Below are 25111 nucleotides of genomic sequence, written 5' to 3' on the forward strand. Positions count from 1 at the left end.
ACTTATTCAAATGCTGTTCGCAATTTAAATTGATTTAGAAGTGAGTAATTAAAACCAATTTATATTTATGCATGTCAATTTGATAAGTGCAGAAAGGGTATGCGGGCTTCGGGATTCGACTGCCTCATTCCCGGGAGGCGTTATGTGGCAAAGGTTGCAAAATCAAAACTAATTTAATCATGTTAATATAATTACAAAAATTAAGCCGTAATCATCACACACACAGACACACGACATACGTAGATAGAAGCTAACACCTGGCAAACGCACAGCAAAACGACCCAAATTATTTTTAATTCCCCGCAGGATAAGCGAGCACACACACACACACACATACACCGATACACACACCGAAGGAGACGCTCAGGACCTTAGCTTTGACTCCTGCCGCTACTGCAATTTATTCCAAGCGCCCCGACAACGCGTCGCGTGCTGCGCATATTAACAAAATGATTATGAAATTCATAATTACAGCTCTGTACTAGATGTGTGTGTGTGTGTCTCGTGTCTCGGTGTGTGTGTGTGAGTGTTGTGTATGTGCTGGGCCCATTGTGTATTGTAAACTGCGTCAACACATTTGCCAGCCAGCCAACCAGCCGACGCCTACAACACAAATGCCTCTGCCTCTGCCTTTTGCCTCTCTCTCTCCAGAACAGTTCCCAGAGGAGTGAGAGGAGGAGATGCTCCGACTTGGGCCACATGCTGTATACGCAATTTTCAATGCTGCTTAAATATTTGACGCTTACGGCACGTGATTAAATTAAATGCGCTGCCAAGCACATTGCGACACAACTAATTAAAAACGCCCAACAATGCGACCAGTCATGTGCCTTCCTTCAACTAAGTTCTACGCTCCCGAATCGATTTGAATTTTTGTTGCGGGGCCATTGACCAATTGAACTGAATACAATTTCGTATGTGTACACGCAATCCCCACGATAGCTGGCCATCTGATAAAGCCGCATAATGCGGTTATTGTCTCTGGCATTAAGTATACGCACAGTACACACACATATATAGTATTCTGTGTATATGTATATATATAGATATCTCATTGGGGCTTTGGATGCTTAATCCAATAAATTGCAACTCAGTTGTTGGCATTACGCGCTGTTAACCTGTGTCGTGGGGCCTTTTCCCCAAATCAAATGCACTTAACTAAATGCTGCGCTTAAAATTAGGCAACGGAATTTCGGCATTCCGCACACAAAAAAAGTGAAGCATAAAAATTGAGCTGAAGGAAATTGTTTAAATGGATGGGGCAGGGGAAGGGGCAGGGGGAATGGGTCGCTGCTCCCTTTGGGCAACCCAAAATGCTCGTGTATATATTTTAAGTTAATTGAAAAGTGGCAAAAAGAAGACAGAAAAAAAGGTTTTTCTGCTCAGTTTTGGGCTTAGGACGACGGTTCTTGTTGCTCGTTTCTTGGATGATATTTATGATTGTGCGTAGGTTTGTTGGTTGCTTTGGCCCCAAAACTTGTTGAATGTTTGTCCGTGTGTGGTTGAGATTTTAGACACTTACTGTGCAATGTGCTTAAACCTCATTTATATTTCATGACTTGGCCAACAGCAAAACGAAAGAAAAAAAACACAGAAAAAATTGTAATTGCATTACCACAAAACAAGAACGAGAAGTCAGACATCCAACTGAACAGTTGAGTTGGACAGCTGAACTGATCAGGTGAGGCAGGCAGCTGGCAGCAGCGAGAAGCAGCAGCTTTTAGCTGAAACTGAAATTGAAACACACTTGAAAAATGAAGTAGCCAACGTGTACACTTTGGCTGACCACCACCCCGGGCATCTCCTTGGTCACCGCCTTCGCCTCTGACGGGGCTGCAGCAACATTTTTATGAATTTTTAAAATTGTTGCTGCTTTGGCGGCGTCGACGCTGATTTCGCAGTCATGGGCCGACGCTGAACGTGTGGGCCCCTGTCGTAGACCCAAATGTCTGGCCACTTGTTACCTATTTTACGTGGCCACAAACGTCTGACCAACGGCTTGTGTGAGGCGAGAGAGAGAGACAGAGAGCGGGGGAGAGAAAGGGAGAGCGCGTCTGTGGCCAAGGTACTTAAGTTAAATGGCATATACTTACTTTGGCTCGGCTCGGCTTGGCTTTTGCCTTGGCTCTTGGTCCTTGGGCCAGTCGACATCAATTTAAATTGAATTTTCACTTACCACGTTTGGTATGCGGCACAGCTGGCCAGCAATTTGTACCTTGTATTAGCCTAATGTAAAATTTACACATCAAACTCGGCTGGCGGATGTTCTTAAGCCAAGTGGAGCAAAGAACACAAAACCACCGAACACAGACGAACTGGCTGCCCAAAATGCTGGAAACTCTTAATTGATTAGGCGTCACATTTAATTAGCAACGAATATCGAAAATTTTGCCATGGAATTTAGGAGAGAGAGATAGACGACTCGTGAGTATTACCAATTATGCTAATTAAAGGCCGTGGCCAAGAACAACAACAATAAAGGTACAAAGTTCATCAATGCGTGCAAAATTGCGAGGCTATTTTTAAGCATTCAAAATTGGCTGGCAACGCGCGAGCTCGGGTCGAACAAAAGTGACAACTGACAAGTGGCAACCAAAAGGCTTAGTAGACAAGGTCCCCAACACAACAACAACAACAACAAAAAAGGGCTGAACAATTGGCAACCCAAGCGTAATTATCAGCATTTACCAGCAAAGCACTGTTTTTGGGTGGTCGGACTTAAACTTGGGCTGCAATTGACAAATTAACATAAGAATTGCGTGGCTTATGTAACGGGGATCCTAACGAACCTGTTGATGAATCAAACACAATATTCAAATTCGACAGACAGTCAGATATAGGGCGTGGGTGTGGGTGTGGGCGTGGCCTTGTCTTGCATTGTCTGCTTAACGCTTGCTGCACTAATTCAATTAAATATTTGTCTTTGTAGTTTCACTCTAATACAAAAAACAAAAAATACAGGAAAACAGAGCGAGTACAACAACAAAAATGACTGAAGATAAAAACCAAACGAGCGTATGACAAAGACAAAGACAGGGGACAAAGACAATGCCAGGATGTCTAAGGATAAACATAGCGTCATAGTGTTCCAACCCCTCCTCCTCCCCCTAAAAAAAAGGCAGTCAAGCAGTCAGTCAGTCAGCCAGCCAGGATGGCAGTCAACCATCCAGCCAGCCAGCAATCCTGGCAGCCAACAGCTAGTCAGTGGGGCTGAAAGCTATAATGCAAATATTGTATAACGTAAGCACTATACATAAGGCTTTCCCTCAAGAAGAAAAGTGAGAGCAGTGACAGACGACGAAAAGGAGACGCAGCGCAAGGATGTGAATGAGGATACGGATGTGGATGCTCGAGATGCTGCTGCTAGAGCTGCTGCTGTTGATGCTGATGCTGAGATGACGAAGAACTGGGCGTGATCGTGGACTGTGCAGCAAGCAATAAATTTATTGCTTTTGGGAATTTTCCACTTGATGGCATTTAATGCGATTTAGTATTTAAATGAAGCAGCAGCCCACGGGCACAACGTTCGCATTCGCTTTTCGCGTTTGGGAATGATGTGGACAACAAGGACGATAAACTCATTGAAGCGCATTAAAATAATCTTAGCCAAGGCAAGGGCAGAGGCAAAGGCAAAGGCATATATATATATAAACATACTCGTACATATTTGCTAACTAAGCTTCAAAATAACAGCTTAACTAAAAGCAGACTCCTCTCTATAATGAGCAATACTTCACCTCACTAAATAAGTCGTTCTGCATTGGTCGACTTTATACTATAAAATGTAGCAGTTGCATATTGAACGGCATTTCACGTATTTTCCACAGTGCGCTGACTGGATCGAGGCAAATAGCCCCTAAGGCTCACCCTCACCCTCGCCCCTCGAATCGCCTGCGTTGTTAACAAAACTTGCTTTGAAAATAGCTGATTGAAAATTCGCTGGCTGCATGGAAATAGTCTCTGCTCTGCTCTACTCTGCTCTACTCTGGATACAGTCACACACAAGTGCAATGCCCCAGCATGACTGACAGGGTAATCTAAAAAGCTTTTGCACCCAACGAGGGTGGCAACTAAAGTTAAGAGATTTCAATAGAGCTGACTTTAATGCGAAGGGGAAAATACATTGAAATAAAATGTAAATATTTTTAATAGGGTCATTGACAAAAAAAGGAAAGCAATCAAAACTTAAGACTTGAATTGCAAAATAGTAGCAAATTGAATTAAAGTTAAATAAAATGAAAACATAAATTAATTTATGAAATGTTACGTATCTTATTAAACAATGAAGAGACATATGTACATGTAATAAATGTGAAGGCTAGAAGATAGACACTATCGGTATCGGCGGCTACCATTAGCAAGTCGATAGCTATCGGTTTCATGAGTCGCGAGATAAGTCATCAATATCCCAAAAGTAGAACAGTAGCAGCAGCAGCGGAAGTTTAATCATACTGTACTATTATATATCAAGTCTCCCTCATATTAAATAATCAAAGGGTATCTGTATAACCAAGGTTACATACAATTAGAAAATTGAATTTCTATGGATGATAATAATCAACTCAACAATTATTAGTCAAAATATTAATTACGCTTGTGAAATATGTTTTAAATTTAAAAAAAAAATGTAAGTGCATTGACACAACACTTAATATGAAATCATCATAAATTTCATGATAAATAATCATGATTAGGATTTTAAAAATTTTAACACTTGTTAAAAATATATTAATTAGAAACAAAATCATGATAAAGTCATGATAAATAAAATTATAACATGAATGAAAACTTGAAATAAAAACTATAGTTGATTTGAAGATTAAAAAAAATATTAACAAAAATAATACTAATGATATTTATCTGAAGTAATATTTTAGAAACAGATTTCAGGAATAACGAGAAAGATACATTTAATCTGTTTTTAATTTTCATTGGCAATTATGAAAGTGTAAAAATACCATTAAAATACTTAACCTATGTATACATTATGAATATCAACACAAGAAACCACCCTCGCAATTGCTGTAAAATACGTTAGAATCAGGTTTAAAGAGCGCTTTTATTTAAAAGTGGCATTAAATGCGATTCAAAGGATTTAATAAAGCGCCTCACAGCTTGTCGAGGAATAAAGCAGATCTTTGTTTTTGGGCGTGTGTGATTTTTATTTATTTTTTTTTATTGTTTTTTGTTTTAGATTTTATTATTGGAATTTTCGAGCATGACAATATGTTAGTTAAATAAATAAATAAATAGTTTGCATGTCATAAATATGCACAATGTACAATAAAATTGAACGTAAATCTTACAAATGTAGTTGTATCGATAGCTGTAACTGTATATCTATATCTACATCTATATATGTATGTGTATTTGTATATGTATCTGTGTGTCTGTGGAAGCGAAAACGTTCAAACAATATCATAATTATACCTATATCAATAACTACAATATCTGTGCGCGAATCTGCATATTTGTTTTGCATTTATTCTATATAAATTGTGTAATGCATACAATATTAATGCATAAAGAAAAACAACAAAAACAACTACTATGCCAAACCGCGCTGGTTAAATAATTCAATGAAAACTGTAAAATTAATGAGCAAATGCAAATGCAAAATGCAAAACGCCGCGACAATGCAAAATGCAAAATACAAAATGCAAAACGCGAAATGTAAAATACAAATAATTAGAAGCATAACAATTGACTTTGGCGCATTATGTAACAATAATGCGATTTTGTTTACCTTTTATAAATCGTTTTAAAAATTAACACAAAAAAATAAATACTAAAAATTAACTTAACCGATTTTCTATTCGCCGCTCTCTCTCTCTCGCACACATACAAAACGCATACTTTGTACCAACACCGCAATAACAAGTAATCATAATAATGCAAATAATAAATAATTAAGTATTAAAGTTTTTGCGCAAAAGTTTTCAACTTCTATACTAACTATACATCGATGCATCGAAAATTTTTTCCCTTTTCATGTTGGAAGAGAAGAGAGAAAATTTTCGAGAACTCTAGAACTATCGGAAAATAAACTTAGAAGTAGAAAATCGAAAGTACTACAACAATAAAATTGTAAGTACTTTTCTCTGTATTTGTGCTGCTGCTTATCAAACTAATCGTATTCGTTACAAATTGTTCGTTGTTTTTTTGTTTTGTTGTTCATAGAACTTACTTTTGATATATCATAGATATATGGTTCCTAAAATTACCACAACACCTTCAATGCTGCCTTAACGACTGCTGCCTCGTTCCCTTTTGGTTTCGTTGATTCCCTTTGCTGCTTGCTTGTTGACATTTTCTTATGCTTGTTATTGTTGTCTGTTGTTGTTACTGCGACACATACAAGTGCGTATATGTGCGTGTGTGTGTGTGACCTTTGGCCAAGTTCGCCACAGGCTACTAATGGCGGTCAACACGCCAACACAAACAACAACAATAACGATAGCACAATGACAATCGAAGACAGAAGGGGAGATCAACACAGGTTCGAGGCGCACAGACAACATTTGAATAAAGGTGCCGCCGGTAAGTCAAACTCATGCAGTTCGTTTGGGGGGCCACAAAATTGCCACGCCCCCGCACACAATTGCAATTTAAATGATTGATTTGAGGGGGGGAGGGTGAAGTAACTTAAAGCCAACGACACGACGAACTTACCTTCGCCAATTGCCAGTTGGCTTTAACCTAATCAACTCGAGTCGAGTCGAGAGTCGAGTGTGAGTGTTTGAAAGAGACTTTGTCTCCTAACCAAACCAAACTCTACTCCTCTCGCTCGTCACTCAAGTCGAACTAATGCACGAACTTACCTTCGTGCTAGAGAATTATCAATATGTATATACAAAAGGAAACTAAAACTCGCTAAATCCGCGGGACTAGTCGAGCATAGTTACACACGTTATTCGGAGATTTCACGGGGCGAACTTGAATGACACTTAAACAGAGATAAAATAAAAAATAAATAGCCTTAGAACTAGTCAACTCAGACAACCCCAAATTCATCTCCCTTCTTTTTTTGTTTGCTTACTGATGATACGGCTGACAGAACTGATAGACGAGACGCTGCGAACGCTCCGTCTTCTTCATAATGCCCTTTTTGTAGTACTGACGAATCGAACGCGACAACTTGTCATAGTTCATCGCAGGCCGATTCTTGCGTCTGCCCCACAACTTGGCCACACGCACCGAATCCTCGATCTTGAAGATGCCCTTGCTGCGATCAATCCAACGTATTGCGGTGCCATTCACCTGAGGTGCTGATAGCAACTCCTTAAGGAACTGCCACAGATGTATGTGCGAGCCGCCGCCATTGCGTGTGCCCGCTGTACGCTTAGGGGGCGTGGCCGTAGATGTGGCGGTGGCGGTGGCAGCAACTGTGGCTGGTGTCACACTAACCTCCATATCATCGTCATCTGCATAGACACAAAACAAAAAATACAGATAAAGATAAGGAATTTCATTTAGATTTTGTTGAGTGCGCACCTTCGCTGTCCTCGTGCTCGAGACTCGTCTGCGCTGGATAGTCAAGTGTGGGCCACATATTTTGTGATGGCTGTGCATTCTCGATGGCAGTTGTAGCATGATTATTGCCCAACTGATCGGCATAGGCCATCTTCCATATCTCCAACTGTGCGTGCAATGTGCTGCCACTCTAAAACGAAACGAAAGAAAGCCACAAAAGATAAATTTCAATTGAGCCCAAGTGCAGCGCACATAAATCTCAATCTGCTTCAAGAGAGACGGCATATCAATTCGAATTCTATCTGCTAACTGCACGCATAAATTATGTGTGTTTGTTGTAGTTGTAGTCGTAGTTGCAGTTGCCATTTACCAACAGCAGCAACAGCAGCAGCCACAGCAGCAAGAAGAGAGCAACAACGCCAGCGACTTACTTTCACCTTGCAATGTCGTTGCTGGTCGTTGGCTCAATTCAAGTGCCGTCTCGCTGTCATCTGAGCTGCTTGCTGTGACTTTGGTTTTAGCTTCGGCTGGAACTGGCAACGGCAGCGACAACGACAACAGCAACCACAACAGCAAACAGCAAACAACGGCTCGTAATCAACCAAGTGCTGTGCAGTTTCACCAAACAACCTTCACACATTCTTTCACCTTTACAGCCATGACCACGGTTACTAATTTTTCTCTCTCTCTCTCTCTCTCTCTCCCTCTCTCTTTCTTGTCGCGCTCTCTTCGTTTGCGTTCGCGTTCACGTTTGTTGCTCAAGTCTTTTGTTATCATTTTGGTTGCACTCACAACACAACAATCAACAACGACAACAACAACAACAGCAGGCACTTTGATGCGACGCCATTTCACCGATTGGCAAATGTAATCATTGATATATTTTTGGCAAAGTGCTGACTGGCACTTTGTTTTGCCAGGGGTGAGAAGAGGAGAGGGGAACGCATTTGGAGTAGTTTTTGATGCCGCAAGCTTTTTGCCTAATTGTTGGCAACAGGTTTGTCGTTTTGGCGTTTGGCTTTCCGATTTGGTTGGGCCTGCTACCGATCGATCGATCCATGTTGTTGCTGTTGCTGTTGCTGTTGTTGTTGCTGTTGCTGCTGCTCTGGTCTGGGCCATGACGTCAACGTCAGTTACGAAACTTGTTTCTTTTAAAGTTTTGGTTTTGGTTTTGTTATTGTTTTTGTTTCTCTCTTTTCTCACCTTAAGTTTAAACACAAGACAAGTCAGTTGGTTTTGGGTTCGTACGCGAAATTCAATTCAATTCAATCGCATCGATTGGTATTCGATTTTTTTCTCTCTCTTTCTCTCCCTCTTTTCTTTCTTGTCTTTTTTTTTCGTTTGGTTTTGCTTTTGGCATTTGCATTGTCTTCTTGTATTATGCTTATTAGCTACCCCATTTTTTCGATTTTGTAATCGTCGACAAGTTGAGTCAGTCACATGGCCAGAATATCGCTAAAATATGTAAATTTTTATGTACTCACCTCGGGCAGACGACGCATGAATTCCTCCTCGCTGAGTAATGCAAGTGCGGCGCCATCCTCACTGAATTGCAACTCGAGATTCAAGGCCGGCGGCAGCTTGAACTGCGCGAGGGTGGATCGTAGCCATGCATGCACCTGGGCGGACGTCCAAGCATTGGGATCTGCAAAAACAAGACGAAAACAAATTAAATCAATCATTTGTAGCATTATAGTTTTATTCACTTACCCTGCGATATTTGCAGCTCCGCACAGATGGCGTCCGCCTCACGCTTGGCATGCTCCAGCGCCAGCGAAATGACCGGCTCAAAGTCACCACGCACCTCGGCTAGGCCACCGATGAACGACTCCAGTGCCAGGGGCTTCAGATTGTGCTTCTTCTGGAACGTTGTGTCCTCGAGGCACTCGCGCAAGAGCTGATGACTGGGCTTCGTCTCCGTTAGTTGCTCCTGCTGTTGTTGCTGCTGCTGCAGCAATGAATTCAAATCTATGTAGTTCTCCACATCCACATCCAAAGGCTCCGCCTTGATGCTGCTGCTGCCGTCGCTGCACGCCGATCTAGGCGAAGGTGTCTCGCAATTCGATTCTGGTGGCGATGGCGGCAAAATGTGCAGCTCCTGCTTGATGCTGCTGGCGTCCAGAGATGGGCAGGGACTGCTCAGGCAATCGTAGCTGCCGTTGTACTTATTGCCGTAGGCAAATGAGGCAAAGTCCGACTGCTGCGGACTCGACTGAGGCGAGGGATAGGCACTGTGCGGATAGGCGGGCGGAGGCGGTATCAGCTGATGGCTGCTGCTGTTGTTGGTTGTTGCCAACTGTTCGTGTAGATCGCCGCCAACACTGGCGCAATCCCAGGCACTCTCGATCTTAATCTGTGGTGCGTTGTACTGATAAACTGTTGTGGGGATTCCCGCGTCCTCCGGCAGCAGCGACAAATCAAAGTTATCCGCATAGGAGTAAGCGGCGAATTGTTGCTCCGGCGTCGTCTGGCTCTGGAATTGTTCTGTGCTCACCGCGGCGCCAAGTTTAAACTGTGAATTGTGCGGCATCTATGCGAAAGAAGAGACAGAGAAGAGGGGTTAGTTCCACTGCTAATTGAGCCACAGCCTCAATATCTTAATATTTCGCATTCGTCGCACTAATTAATTAAAGTATTTCACTTGGTTTTAATTAGCACTCCCGAGATGGAAAAGATCGAAGACCACAGACGCCAGACCGAAGTTCGTTTTTTTTTCACTCTTTTTATTGTATTTATTTTTTTGGTACTGTTGCTGCTGCCTTTCTAATTTCAACTGGTAGTCGGCACCTACCTGCCCCAAATGTTACAACAGCAGCAGCAGCCACAAAAGCCGCTGCATATGGCAGTATTACGATTTTGATTTCGATTTTTGTATTTGTATGTTTTTAACCTTAAGTGTTTCCAAGCGTATCGCTGCGGTATCCAAATGTTAAGCCGCTGTCGACAAAGGCAAGATTCGTACTAAGCTCAAAGCGCCATTGATTTACTCATTTATCAACTTAAAAGTCGAGCTGTGAGCCAAAGTGTGCTTGCTGTACACTCTGAGACTCGGCAGTCTGTGACGCCATGAAAACTGATTGCAAAAAAACCCAGAGCCCAACTTGAAGCCTTAGATCGTAACCAACTATCTATCTAAACCGTGTGTGGAAGTGGAGTGAAGGCGGAGAGGCAATTTAAACTAATAACAAGCTGAAAGCAGCGTGTGCTTTTTGAGCAGAACAATGACTAGATCAATATCGAAACGTATTCTCTGAGAATTCTCTTCGCCACCCTTAACTCGAATAAAACACACAAAACTATAGTATATACGTAGTATAGACACACTCTTGATTAGTTTGTATTTAGAGTTGAAGGCGTCATTACAACATGCAATGCAATAAATATACATTTTCGCTTTCTGTGCAGCTGCCTTTGGCTTTGACTTTAGCTGTGGCTTTGGCTGTTTGAATTTTATGATCATCTACAGTTTTATTTTTTTTTTTTTGTCGACTCTGAGTGAATGCTGTGTAAACTGGTTTTTCATTAAGCTCTCACACAGCAGCAGCCATCGTTGAGACCAGGCCAGGCCAGGCCAGTCCTAGCGGGTGGTAGAGGCAAGCGAAAAATGTAAGAGGGGAGTGACGAAGAGAGGTGGTGGAGAGGGGAGGGGAGGGGAGCTATGTGTAGCTGACAGTGTCTTTGTGCTGCTGCGCTTTGCGCTTATTATTAATTTAACAGCTCATTCTGGATTTTCCGATTTGCAGTTTTAGCTCGAGAGCGCGCAATGCGAGACCCAGTTGAACGTGGACGGAGGGGGGGAGGCGACAACGACGGGGGGCTGCTGTGTCAATACAATATTGACGTCGTCGACGTCGTCGTCGTTTGTTTAGATTTTCAACCAGTCACGATGTTAATACAATTTTTATGTTTTAATTGTACGAACACTGGGCGTATGAGTGATTTTCGTTGTTAGCTTTTCTCAGCTAGCTGTTAATTGGCAGCGCTAAAGCTTAGTTTAAACATTGCCTACTATTATTATTATCGGCATTCTATGTACTTTTTCTTAGACCCCCACAAAAGGGTGCTTCACCCGAAAAGGGGGCCGCTCACTCAATCCTCTCGTTGTAAGGCACAAAACTGGTCAAGTGATTCAACAGCCGCCTGGCTGAGCACAGCTGCTGGTCAGCAGCAAGTGACTCAATAAAAATAACCATTAAATCTGTTAAGAGTGCTAAGCAAAGTGCATATTTATTAGCCCCCCCGATTAGAGGGAGTGTATGTCTCACACTTGCTGCTATTTATAGACCATAAACAATCTCGGTCTCAGTCTACATTTTTATGGGCATGCCCTTAACTGATGCCATCATAAATTGCCCAAAATAAAGAGAAAAAAAAAGAAATCGAAAAGCCTTAATTGGTTATTGGGAAAAAGACTTTTTCTCTCTCACTCTCACTCTATCTCTATCTTCCGCTCTCAATCTCTATTCTCCATCTGTCGAGAAACCAGAAAAAATGGCATTTATTTTCAATATATAAATATTGATTTATTTGGGTTCGCTTGACCATTAAGTACCCCGAAAACACAATGCCCACATTCTGAGAGGCTTGTGGCAATTAGATCACTCGGGTTATTCCGTCTTATATTTCCTGCTATTCACTTTGTGCAAACAAACAAACAAGCAAACAACCAGGCAATCCAGCAACAGCAACAACAACAATCAACAACTAACGTAGTCCGTAAATTTTAATTAAATGTCTCAATACTCATGCTCTCACACTCACATTCTGACGGGAGTTTCCAATAGCCTACAAAAATACGAAATTTTATTACAATATCTGGTCAAACAAAAGGCTTTTTGTGCCGTATTTAGCCAACTCTTGCCTGCTGTCCAGCAAAGTATGAGACCATATTTCATTCGCAACACCGACTCTGACTGACATGACACGCCTGTCAATAAACCTATCAGTTCAGATTTAAATAAAGACACCACTACATGCACACTCATATAATAAGTACTTATTGGAATATCTACATACGCATGCATTATCACCCACAATAAACGTCACAAATTGGTAATTTGAAAAAGAACATGATATGGCTGCTCTTGTTATTCCTGCTGTTGTTCCTGTTGCTCGTTGCTCGGTGCTCGTTGCCATTTATTTCCATCGAAAAACACTCGGACAAAAAGTCCCAACGAACAACAAAATTCTATATGCCAGCGGCTTTGGTGTCAAAGTTGGCACAACAATGAACAGAAAAAAAAACTAACAACAACAAAGTAACAAAAGTGTTTTAACCACAACGGCAATTGAGAATGTGAATTGAACTGACAGAATGCCAGGGCAGGACAGAGCAGGGCGAGGCAGGTATTTTTGTATTTCTGTAGTCGCCGATTTGTATTTTTAGAAAAGCCACAAACTTTTAATAGATCCATTTAACTGACAGGTCTATTTTTAAAGACATTTACAAAAGTACAAAAAAAACCAATACAAAATACTCCTACAATGTGTCAAATAACTTTCAACGATAAAGCTGTGGATCAAACGATTTTCTGACAGATTCAAGCTGAAAACATTTAGTTTGAATTTGTATATCTTCTAGGTATTTAACCAACTCATTTCAATGCAAATTCGATTCAAGTTTGGGTATTCCGTAGTCAACCAATTTTGAAGTTTCCATAATTCTCGGAAATAACTCACCAAAACTTCGTCAAGAATGAAAACTGTGCCTTTGTCTTCATTCTATAACACTTTTTATGAACTGACGAATATAAAAGTGGCACAGCTGAATACACTCAGATATTCATATGTATTAATATGTATGTGTGTGCTGAAATATTTATCTCGAAGTGATTGTTTTACATCTTTGAGCTTTATGCTTCAGTTCGCTGATTAAAATCTTAAAGCAGTCTATAAAATCTAGCAAAACAGAAATGAAATCATAACTGAGTCATGTTAACCAAACACACACACAACCTCACACAGACACACACACTCAGGAAACTCGCAATAATTTTATTAAAAGTCGAACAGAAGAAAAACAACACAAAATGTAAATAAAGAAGAAGCGTAGGCCAAAAATTCAGAGCAAGCTACGCAATATATACACTTTTTTTTGTGTGGTACGAGCAGTAGCAACATTTGATAAAACTTCGTTACTTCAATACGAAGGGAAATAAAAAACAATAAAAAGAGAAGAAAAAACTCTTATAAAATTAGCAACAATAATATTCAACAATCTGGATAAGTAATAAATTGAAATATGCTGGCCAGAAAACCAGAAACAAGTTTAACAATTTGTATGACTTTGGGGCCAATAGCAACAAAATAACAAAATTCATTAGAACAATTCACAGACAGACTCAAGAATGTGGCATAGTAGTTGACTCGACTCGAGTCTCTCTCTGTGTCTGTGTGTGTGTGTGTATTTGTTCGTGTCTTTGTGAGTGTGTGTGTGTGTGGTGTATGCTATGCTTTGCCTAATAATAAAATCAAGTTTACGTTTACGTTGTCAGAACGTTCCTTTTAGCAGCGACAAAAGCTTTAATAAAGCGACGATCAGATAAGAAGCTGTGGCCAAAAGAACTCGCCGAAAGTGTATAGAACTATAGAGCGCACAGCTACCACTTGTGAGCTGTTATTGTTGTTCTTAATGTTGTCCAAGTTAATAATAAATGAAATGGCCAACGCCTAAGGCAAGCGCACGATCTATATAAATAAATTAAGCGTGGCTTTACACGCGGGGCGCGCCCAGGCACCAAGGCATGCCACAAGCCAACTGTGAGGCCAGGTAGACAAAGAAAACCATTTGCCAACCTTGGGCAGGCAACATTGCGCATACGACGTGTGTGTTGTGTGCTGTGTGTTGTGTGCCCCCAACTCTCCCCTGGGGCAGTAAAGTGAAGGGTAGAGCAGCTACCATTGCAATTGCAGCAGCCTTGAAATCATGATGTGGATGTTAATGCTGATGTTGATGTTGAATTATTGCCAAGTGTTATTTAAATTAATTTATATTTATATTTGTTGCTCTTGCACTAAATATAACAAACTATGCAAATTGTGTGCAAAAGCCTCAGGTGTTCACCGACTGACTGACTTGACTTACTAGCTCTCAACTCAACTCAACTGGCTTTGAACTGGCTGATTGCCTGGCCTGCTTGACTGCGGGGACAATTCTGTCTGGTAATCTGTTCTAATCGCATTATGACTATGGAAGCAACAAAACGAAAATGACAACGGCAACGACAACGAAAAAAAGCATCAGCGGGCAAACATAAAGACAAACCTCGAAAGCCGTTCGTCGCGCAAGCGCAAAATTTTTTTAATTAATTACGAGAGGGTTTGAGAGGGCACCGCGTGTACGTTACGGGGGCCACGTTAAGAGTGTTGAGCCGCTGTCAGCAAACAAAAACAAACAGCAGAGACAGCAGCGGACAGCGGACAACAGGCAAGAGACAAACAGACAATAGACAACAACAACGACAGTAAAGAGTCAAGAGCATAAGTGCACAAATCCACGTATGTACACAGATACTCGCACAAGTAGATACTCAGATATTCGTACTCGCAGATACTTAGACACAACTTGTATGCGTGGGTTAAGCTGTCACTGAGACAAGAATTATTTCTGCTTATTTTTACATCGCTCGTTGTCGTTCGCTTTGCTTTTGCTATGCTTTGCTTTGCTTTTAGTACAACGAATAGATCGCAGTTCGTGACGGCGCAATTTTTAATTGTGTTCTCTTTGGATAATGTCGTTTGCATTGCATTTAATTGTCGACATTTCATGCAACACAATAAATTGTTGCAACGAGCCCGAGTGCACAAGGTGAACACACAAATCTTGTTTAGTCAGCCTTCAAGTGATCACTGCATTTCAATTATGCTTCAAGCCTGTAAGCCCATAACATTGCATTAGAGCATGGCTAAAAGGTTTCTGCAGCTGTTAGATAACAACACAACACAACAGACAGAACTATTTATGCAAAATAGAAATGCAAATGCTTTTGGTACCTAGCTCTGGAAACCAAATTGTTCCGGGATATGGCAAAAAGGTTTTACATGGCTCAATAAATAATACACAAAATTCCAACTTATTGAAAAAATTAATATAAATATTCATTAGGTTAGGCTATGGTAGATGCTTTATGAGTCAACATCCTGCAATGAGTATAAAATCATTATGCATTAAATAGTAAGGAATAACACTTGAAACTTCAGTGTTTAATATAATATAGACAAGTAAGAAATCTAAAGTCGAGTGTGATCGACTGTGAGATACACGCTACCCATTTCGGTATTATTCTTAAAATACAATTTGTATATTGATATAGTACTACATTTAAATTATACCATAATAGACGCACAGACGGACATGTCGATATCGTCTCGGCTGTTCACGCTGATCAATAATATATACTTTTTAGGGTCAGAGATTCTTCTTTTAGCCTGTTACAAACATTTGTTGCAAGCCCAAAAGTTATAATACCCTTCTACCCTATGTGTAGTGAGTATAAAAACTTTATTTAAATATTCATTAAATGTAAAATTAATGAGTCAACAATTTTCAATTGGTATCAACAATAATTTTTAATCCAAGAAAACTACAAATTCCATAATGGAAATTCAAAGACTACAAATTAAGCCATTCCGTGCCATTAAAGCCTTGTTTCTCAGCATATTGACATACCAACTAAGGGCAACTAACATATATATAGTTATATATATATATTCTGAGGAGCTGAGCTGCTACATTGTGTGATAATATTTATCCAGCAAGCACATACCAATAATCCATTGCACTTACTCATTTGAGTTATGCCTGAACTATGGCCATTCACTTTGCCCATAGCTATTTAGACACCTCAAACAGGTAAGCATACAATGTCCACTGAGAGCAATGTAACCACACACACACTTGCACACTTGCACACTCGCACACCCACAATAAGCAAAGAGTACTCACAGCAGTTGGTAGTAGACGTTGCCCATCCCATATCAATGTCTAGGCACTGAACTCGAGTATCTTGCAGGCAGGCTTGGCTTGGCTTGGCTTTGCCTTAGCTTGGCCGATGACTTGGTCTGTTTGTGTCTGTCCGTCTGTCTATCTGTCTGCCCATGCCCATGCCCATGACCATTTGGAGTCTTCTGCTGTGGCTCTGCTCATTATGCAACGCACGCATGGACAATTATTCTGTGGAAAAGACATTGCGCCAGCCAACTCATTTCAATTTGCATAAGAGCCCGGCGACATCTTCAATGTGCGTTTAGTGCGCGATTTGCAAATCAACAGACAACAGACAAGAGACAACAACAATCGTAAGTACAAGTACAAGTATAATCGTATATATATATAGACAGGTAATAATAAACTACTGCGCCACACCCAAAACAAAAATGTGTAATAAATATGAATTTGACTAACAGAGTTTGATTGATACTCGACAACAACAGCAATTGGCCAAAGGGCTTTGCTTAGCTTGGTGCTTGGCTGTACCTCTAATCTTTGCTGACTTGAATAGTTCTTGATGTGCGTTGTGAAAACGTAGAAGAGGCTGCAACAACTTGTCAGCAACACTTGAGAAATATTTATGTCATGTCAGTTTTTCTTTTCTTTTTCTGTGTTGCTGCTTTTTGTTTTTTCTTTTCTTATTTTTGCTTTTTGTTTTGCTGCCTGCGAAAGCGGCAAATGCGCTTGCATTTTTAATTGTTGGCCATAGTATTTATTTTATTATGTCCATAAATATAATGAGGCATAAGAGTGTTGACTGTTGGCTGTGGCTGTGGCTGCAACGTTCCAAACGCTGCAACTGCAACTTCAATGTGCAATTGCAATTGCAAAACGTTGTTACTTGGCTGCTGCTAATGCTGTTGCTGTTGCTGCCTTCTGTGTCAGCAATTGGAAACGCGAGAAGCTAAAGAAGAAGACGCGTCTGCGACTTGCTAGAAAGATTGACAACGACAACAGCAACTGCGACAACGACAACGACGTGCAAAATCGCAGCAGACACATTTCCATCAAATCAATCAAAAATGGTAAATACAAGTTTTTTTTTCGCTTTTTGCTATTGCGGCAAAACGTCAAACTCAGTGTACAGCATATATAGAGCTTAAGTAGGTCCAACAAAAGTATCTGATGTCTGTCTGTCTGTCCGTGCGCCTCTCTAAGTTGCTTTGGAATGCACTTTCCGAGTGAAATGCCAGCTTGACATTGTTGCTGCTGCTGCTGCTGTTGCAGTTGCTGCTGTTTGGTATTTGGTGTTGTTATTGTTGCCGTGCCATAGTTGACAATCATTTAGAATCACTTCTTGCAAAATGAAAGCATCTTTTGAAAGTTGCTGCCATCGTTTGATGCCTCCACGTCGTTGATGCTGCTGCTGCTGTTGTTGTTGTAATTAAAACGAAATGCCATAAGACAAATGGAAAATGTAACTGGCAAGTGTAGCAACAACAACAGCAGCAAACACCAGCAGCAGCAACATTAACGTGTATGGCAGACAATGCGACGCAGTGCGACTCTCACCTAGTGACACTCATTTGAGTCTGTCTACCTTTGAGATACACACAGATACAGCATGCAGCATACATATCTTAGAGCTATGTGTGTGTGTGTGTGTGTGTGTTGGAGTGCTCGTACTTTTGCTAATTAAAAGTCAGATGATGGCAGGCTCCTAAAGTTAATAAGCATCGCTATGGCTGCCAAAAACATTATCTGCCATATGCTGGGGCAATTGCGCAAATTATTTCGAGCATACGAGCAGCACACGCCGAGATGAAGATACATACATACATACGTACTTGTGTGTGTGGTGGTGTTTACATTTAGCTATTTTCACTGTTGATAAGAGCATGCGAATAGGTTATCAGCTGTCAGCTATCAACTGCTTGACTTGTAGTTACTATAAACTCAAAAGCACCCACTCGCCGCGACCCACACACATCACACCCAGACATCATCACTGATATATAGTAGACAGTAGACATTAGAGACTTTATATAGTTGTGAATATTATTACAATGTATAGTATAGTAATGCATATATGAATGTATATAACGGCATTCAGCGACTTACCTCAGCGCTTGGCATGTACATCATTTTCTCATACTCCATTTTTGCACAACTTCTTGTTAATCAGCGATTCGCGCTTGTATCTGCTTTAACTATGAGCTCTATTTTGTATCTGTATCTCAAGCTTTGAGATTGTTGTTTTTTTTTTAAGTCTATTTTTCTTGTGTTGTTCACAGCGTTTGGCGTGTGCGTGCAAAATTCAAACGTTAGCTGCGAAAGTCTAATGCTGTCATTGGTTGTCTTTTTCTAACACACACTCTTCTTTTTAGCGCACTCACTTGCTCTCTTTCTGTCTTTCACTTGTCTGTTTTTTGTTATATTCAAATGTTTTTTAACTTAGCAATTTGTTTGTCGTTGCTTCAACACTTTTGTTCATAATAATAATGTGCAGTAAATATTTTAAAATTTTTCGTTTTTGATGTTTTCCCTTTGCATATTTGATTTGGAATTGTGCTTTTTATTATAATATCTGTTTTTTCTTGACTTTTATTTATGTTGCTTTTGATTTTGCTTTTGTTTTGAACACTGGCGTTGCCTTGAGGATGAGGCCAGTTTAATGTATTTCACAGCATTTTATTGTTAAAATTTCCACTTGCAAACTTGTTGCTCTCTTTCACACACATTCTTTCGGCTCCACACACTGTTCCTCTCTCACACGCTCTCTCTCTTTCACACTCGTTACCACACTCTCTTTCTCAGTGTCTTGTTTTTGTTGTTGATTTTGATTTTGGCACAATCGTCCGCTGTGAACCGTTCACAAAGTCTTCACGCTCATTTCTGTGCGCTGCGATCGCATCGATCGTGCTGCTTACCTCATACACCGCGAAGCTTTTGAGCCGCAAACCGGTTTCACAAGCTCTCGCGCAGCTTTGCCTGCAGCTTTAAGAGCTTTTTCAAAGAGAGCTTTACTGCTGTTATTGTTGTTGATGCTTTGCTTACTGTTTGCCTATCATTAAATCGATGAATTTCAAGAGGCGTGAGACTGATTGTGCTGCGCTTTAAAAATCACTGCATCGAAATAGTACGTGGGCTGGCTGGTTACAAGTGCCACGCCCACTGAGCGACATGTGCAACATGAGTTGGCATTCCAATGAAGACAGTCAGAAGTCACTTCATTCGGCTTGTGGTAAAGTTCGCCATGGGCTTCTTAGTACACCGACTCACAAAGCTCAATCTCCTTCTTCCTTGTGTGTGTGTGTGTGCGTGCAGTATTATCGTTTCCGCTTCCGCTACATGGCACACAAAGACAACGAGACTGCAATGGCGGAAACAGCAAAACACAATTTCACAAAGAGTCTTTGACATTTATTTATCATTGCACAATGACAATTCTTCTATTTTTGACAAGTCATAAAAAGAGCACATGACAACTGCAATGATGACAGCTCCAAACTGCAACTGCGTCTACAACTACAACAGCACAAACTTCACTGCCATCTCAACTTTGTCTGCCCCCGCGGCCATGGGACAATGTCTGGGCCGGACAATGACTTCAAACGCCGCCGGCTGCTGTCATCGTAGACGAGTACATCGAAATCAAATTATGCTGCCCTGTCCTTCCCCTCCGTTCGCTGCATTCGTGCCATTAAATTTTAAACTGTCTTTTTAGTTTTCGCTCGCCATATTGCAGCCAAGTATTTGACGAAAACACGCAGCAGCTGCAACGCCAGCAAAATAATGCCCGACAGCAGTCCGAAAACATCCAGCGAATAGTAACTAACGAAACTGCGCAGAATGGCAATCATGGCACAAAAGGTAAAGTAAGTTTATCAATAAATAATAAGCTACTTGTTTCTCAAAAAGAAAGAAAGACTGAATTTTATAGTAAAACAAAAAGTGAATAAAGAACTAAATAAGACTAAATACAATCAAGTAAGTTGCTGCTGCGAACCTAAATTTTGTGGAAAAATAATTCTTAAGCACTGCAGAAAAATTGAATATTAATTAAAGCTAAATTACAACTGCTAATAATGCCTACCAACAAATATTTAGAATTTCTAGTCTAATTTTCATTATATATTTATTGCTTGAATTTACAGGAACACAATCTTTAAGAACTCAGTAAAATTGAAATCAGATTAAGATTGAATTGCATCAGTCTATAGAATATAAGTAACTGCCTCTGTCTTACTATAAATTAATAGATTTGCTAGAAAAATAAAACTATAACTATAAATTACAGTAATAAAGAGAACTTTGAAACAGAATTATATGCATTTTGCAATCCAAATTTCATTCTCTAATACCTAACAAAGAAGGAAGTTACAGTCGAGTGTATACGACTGTAAGATACCCGCAACCCATTGTAAATAAAAGCAAAACAGTGCGGTATTGATTTTAGAAGATACAAAGAATATACCAAACGCTACATTTGGTATATTCATAAATTACTACGTTCAAAACTTTATGATAGTCCAAAATATACCAGATTGTCAGCCAAAGCCACATTGTAGTGTGATATATTCCTTAACAATCTAGAAAATTCAAATCTAATTATGACTCAATTCCATTCCAGCTAATTATGCTCACCAAAAAGTATTTATAACAATACCTAAATTTAATTCGCTCTTAACTTTAACTTATTATAAAAAATATAGCTTCTAGTAAATTTAAAATGACTTAAGATGCAATTCAAACAAAAATAATGAAACCCATCAAAAATGTCATACAGCATTTTAAGCTGACTCTGACTAACTCTTAATTTCACTCTCTTTTAAGTGTCAGCTTTATAGTAACTTCCAAAAATGAATTCGGTTTATACTAAATCACACCATCAAATGATGCCCCACAAAGAACTTAACCACTTGTAATCACTTTATGAAATGTAATCAGCAAATCCCCGTTCTATATCCCAGACACATATTGCGAAGCCCATTAATGTCTATGCAATAATTAGATGCAACAGCCAGACACAAAAGAGTGGCCCAACATACTCACCTCATGTGTCTCGCCGGCGACTGCAAATGCCTGGCACCTTTGTGCCTGATGACGTACTCGGTCCAGTAGACAGCCTGACGCAGCGGCGAAGCCAATTGGTCGTGTAGAAGAGCTCGTCGACGTCTGCAACAAAACGAATGCGAATGATGATGATGATAAACGAAATGCAATTGGATTGAAATGGCAAATTGCAGATATAAAGCAAGATTGCATATTGCATACCTAACGGCACGCAGATAGCTATCATTATGCAGGACATCGTGGATGGCCCGATAAAGGGACTCCTCGGTAAGCTGTGCCAACTCCAGCCGCCTCGCGTAGCCATCGTGCACCGCTTGGGCGGCATTCACATCGTGATCGCAGAACACGGGCAGCATCAACAGCGGCACACCGTGGTAGACGGCCTCGTGTTGGCTCAGCAGTCCGCCGTGTGTAATGAATAGTTGCAGTCGACGATGGCCAAGGATATCCTGCTGTGGCAGCCAGTCGCGTACGCGGACATTCCGAGGCAGCGACTCCGTTGTGCTGTTGCCCGCCGCCCACGTCCAGAGGACGTGATGATGCGGCAGGCGCGCAAAGACCGCGACAAACAGTTGGCACAACGCCGCCGGCAATCGTGACGAGCGCACCGACGAGCCCATCGATAGGTAAATGACGCCAGCTGGCGCTGCGTCCATAAACTGCGACAACTCCATATCCAGCTGGCTTAGATTGGCAGCCGGCGGACGGCAGTGGAGGCATGCCACACTGGCCACATTCGGCAGCTGGGCGCTGGGCGGTGTCACACTGAAGTGACCGTTTTGCAAAATGAAGGCAACCTCGCTGGCCAACACGTAGGGATGTGGCACCGCATCGCCGAGATGATGGCGCAGCATGTGATGCACACGTTGCATGCACAGCTGCGAAACAGAACGGAAGCAGCTTAGACAAGGCCGCACACAAAACACACTCGATACACACAAAGTCGGGTTGCAATGGGATGGGATGGTATGGCAGCCACTAAGCATCATTTAATCAGTCTGATGCATGATAAATCAGGAGCCAATCATGGTCAGGTGAGCCTCCAACAGCCACAAGTATCGACTGACTGGCTGCCACTTGACGTGCCTGCTGCTGTGTTGCAAGTACAACACAGCACACAGCACACGCATCACACTGAAATTGGTCTTAAATCAAGGCAAGGATTAATGCGTTTGTTAGTGCATAGGGATGCCTAGACCACGGAAAGAGGTAAGGAAGGAGGCACGAGTTGAATGCCGTATGCAATAGGCTGTCTATAGGCTGACAATGTGTGCAATCCGGACTGCAAACCAGTTTGGGTAAAGGGTGGAGTGTAGGTGAGGGGAGGAATACTAACCCAGTGCAGCAAGTCGGCAAAAACATGAGTTAAACAATTTGCCACACGCTGCACGATGTGCATGGGCAACGTCCAGGAGGCAAAGACATGAGGCGTGACAGCATACGCAACCGGATTGCCGGCCAACGAGAGACTTCCGGTGTAGAAGGCCACCGTATTGATGTACATGAATGCCGTTACATTTAAACTATGGACAATGCCCAGGGCGCACTCCGGAAATGCGCCATCTACAATCGCCAATTGATAGTGGCTGCCTTCTTCTCCCTCGCCGTCATCCGTTTCGCCTTCTTCCGCTGTTACTGACGCTTTCGCTGTCGCTGTCCTTGTCGTTGTTGTCCTTACGCCTCGCCTTAGCAGACGATGTGTGGCAGGGTCGCTGAGCAAACTGTTGCATGCCTGTCGGCCATTGAGTAATAAATGTCAGCCACAAGCTTATCCTACTTTCTCATATACATATATCAGATGGGAGTGTGTTTCTCTCTGTCTGTCTGTGTTTGTGTACTTTGATGTGGCATAGCAGTTACCTCAATTGGATATCGTATGGCATCGAATATGGAGAGCGGCTGCTGTCCAGCATAGCGTGCACCCACCAAATCCCAATCAGTATAGTTGCGTATGTATTGAACGAGCCGCTTTGGTGTCACTTCAACCAGGCCATCCACATGAAAATCCGCTTGAAAGCCATTCACAAACGTAATCCGATGGCCGCTGCCAGGGATCAGCATCGGCATCAGCATTAGTATCCAGCAATTGAACAGTGAGTGGGGGACACTCACCGTTTGATAAGCGCTCGACCCAATGCCCAGAAGGGTATTTTGTGCGATTTCGTGCCGCCCATGGTAATCATCAGAATGTTCGAGCCGTTCCCAGACGAACTGGGCGAGCAACAACACCAACGCCAGCAGCAGCCGCATATCGTCAAAAGTATCAACAGACAGCAGTTATTTGGCCAGGACATTCGAGAAGGATATGGTGTTTGCTTCTTGTTTACCGTTCAACCACATTCAGCACTCGGTCTCAGACTACAACTGCCAATGGCCAACGGCGAACGGCCAACGACGAACGGCTCAATGCACAAACGAGTGAAATGTGCCCAATGAGCCGAGTCCAGCGTTACTTTCAAATAAATAAAAATGTTAATTTTAAATTTCTGCCTTCTACCTGGCTGTTGAAACAGTGTTGCGTGTTGCCGTGACTGGAAATTACAGTTATTCGTTGTACGTGTTTAATTATTTTTAAATCACACGCAAAACGCTACAACGAAACCTCTTCAGGACTCAGCTGGGGATTATTTTGGTAGCCGAGTCACGTGCCAATTGCCCAAGCTCAAGTTATTTCAACGGACTTCGTACGCATTCGACTCCTGACTCCCAAACCCAGCCCAACCCAACCCACAACAAAAAAGAAAACTGCCCACTTAAAGTGTTATTTCCGTGCGGCGGCCTCTTAATTACACGGCCTGTTTTCCTTACACAGCTTTTGCTTTTGCTTTTGGACTTTGATTTAACAACAAATTATAAATAACAAAACTTGAGTCGCTCACATCTATTCTTGGCCAAGAACAATTAAATAATAGTTATTGGCCATGGTCGAGAAACTCAATTGCCATAATTGGTCTAATTTGAAATTTATTATTACAACGGATTCACAGTTGTTGTTCATTCCTTAAGTCAATTGCTTGGCAACTTTGACTTGACAGCAACGAAGCTTAAATCCTTTTCAAACTACTTTATAGAGAATTACTTTTGTGTGTGCAACATATCTTTAGAATGTTCGTTAAAACTTTAATTAATTGGGAAGTTTAGTGGGCGAATTCTACTTCAAATTTACAGCATATTCTCAAGTCGAGCAGTTGGAACTAAAATCAAGTTGATAAAATAAAAAATGTTCAACATATATTCAAGTTCTTCATTAAAACACTTATTAATTGGAAAGTTTAGTAAGCGACTCCCTCTTAAAATTTACAGCATATCCTCAAGTCGAGCAGTCTTAACAGCAACAAAGCTCAAATCCTTTTCAAACAATTTTATAGAGAATTACTTTTTTATAATCAACAAATCTTCAGAATGTTCGTAAAAACTTTCATTAATTGGAAAGTTTAGTAGACGATTTCTAGTTAAAATTTACAGCATATCCTCAAGTCGAGCAGTCGCAACTAAACTCAAGTTATTTGTTTAGCTTTCACAGTTGATCAAATAGTAAACTTCACTTTCTATACAGTTTTCTACTTTTGTAAATGCCTCAAACATAATTACAGGTTTTTCTTTGACACGCCAACACATAAACACACACACACA

At 41.1% G+C, this 25111-nt stretch overlaps 2 protein-coding genes across 3 annotated transcripts; both read right to left on the minus strand.

Annotated features, from left to right (window-relative positions):
• Positions 1–5133: 5133 nt before the first annotated feature.
• LOC117574831 (DNA-binding protein D-ETS-4) lies at positions 5134–19410 on the minus strand. 2 transcript variants are annotated; one of them, XM_034258814.2, is made up of 5 exons: positions 10364–10415; positions 9184–10003; positions 8958–9118; positions 7495–7663; positions 5134–7424 (listed from the first exon to the last, which is right to left on the minus strand). In XM_034258814.2, exons 2-5 carry the CDS (start codon positions 10001–10003, stop codon positions 7036–7038), a joined length of 1539 nt encoding a protein of 512 aa, XP_034114705.1. In that variant the 5' UTR covers positions 10364–10415; the 3' UTR covers positions 5134–7035. The 2 variants fall into 2 exon arrangements, with proteins under 2 accessions (XP_034114705.1, XP_034114703.1); XM_034258812.2 differs by lacking the exon at positions 10364–10415 and adding an exon at positions 18524–19410 and having other exon boundaries at positions 5135–7424.
• A 393-nt stretch (positions 19411–19803) lies between these two features.
• On the minus strand, positions 19804–23772 carry LOC117574833 (UDP-glucosyltransferase 2-like). Its single transcript, XM_034258817.2, has 6 exons — positions 23591–23772; positions 23339–23522; positions 22815–23210; positions 21680–22356; positions 21458–21580; positions 19804–20245 (listed from the first exon to the last, which is right to left on the minus strand). Exons 1-6 carry the CDS (start codon positions 23770–23772, stop codon positions 20113–20115), a joined length of 1695 nt encoding a protein of 564 aa, XP_034114708.2. The 3' UTR covers positions 19804–20112.
• Positions 23773–25111: the final 1339 nt, after the last annotated feature.

The sequence above is a fragment of the Drosophila albomicans genome, chromosome 2R, assembly GCF_009650485.2.
Source record: "Drosophila albomicans strain 15112-1751.03 chromosome 2R, ASM965048v2, whole genome shotgun sequence".
Taxonomy (NCBI): Eukaryota; Metazoa; Arthropoda; class Insecta; order Diptera; family Drosophilidae; genus Drosophila; species Drosophila albomicans.

What these genes read in the sequence shown, in the direction of transcription:
- LOC117574831 (XM_034258812.2), bottom strand. Translation starts at nt 18,562, where the DNA reads ATGGAGTATGAGAAAATGATGTACATGCCAAGCGCTGAG. An exon ending in TGTACATGCCAAGCGCTGAG is followed by an intron (nt 10,004 to 18,523) that starts GTAAGTCGCTGA and finishes TCTTTCGCATAG; the next exon opens with ATGCCGCACAATTCACAGTT. An exon ending in GGAGCTGCAAATATCGCAGG is followed by an intron (nt 9,119 to 9,183) that starts GTAAGTGAATAA and finishes TTGTTTTTGCAG; the next exon opens with ATCCCAATGCTTGGACGTCC.
- LOC117574833 (XM_034258817.2), bottom strand. Translation starts at nt 23,772, where the DNA reads ATGTCCTGGCCAAATAACTGCTGTCTGTTGATACTTTTGACGATATGC. An exon ending in TTGCCGACTTGCTGCACTGG is followed by an intron (nt 22,357 to 22,814) that starts GTTAGTATTCCT and finishes TCTGTTTCGCAG; the next exon opens with CTGTGCATGCAACGTGTGCA. An exon ending in TCGCCGGCGAGACACATGAG is followed by an intron (nt 20,246 to 21,457) that starts GTGAGTATGTTG and finishes CATTCTGCGCAG; the next exon opens with TTTCGTTAGTTACTATTCGC.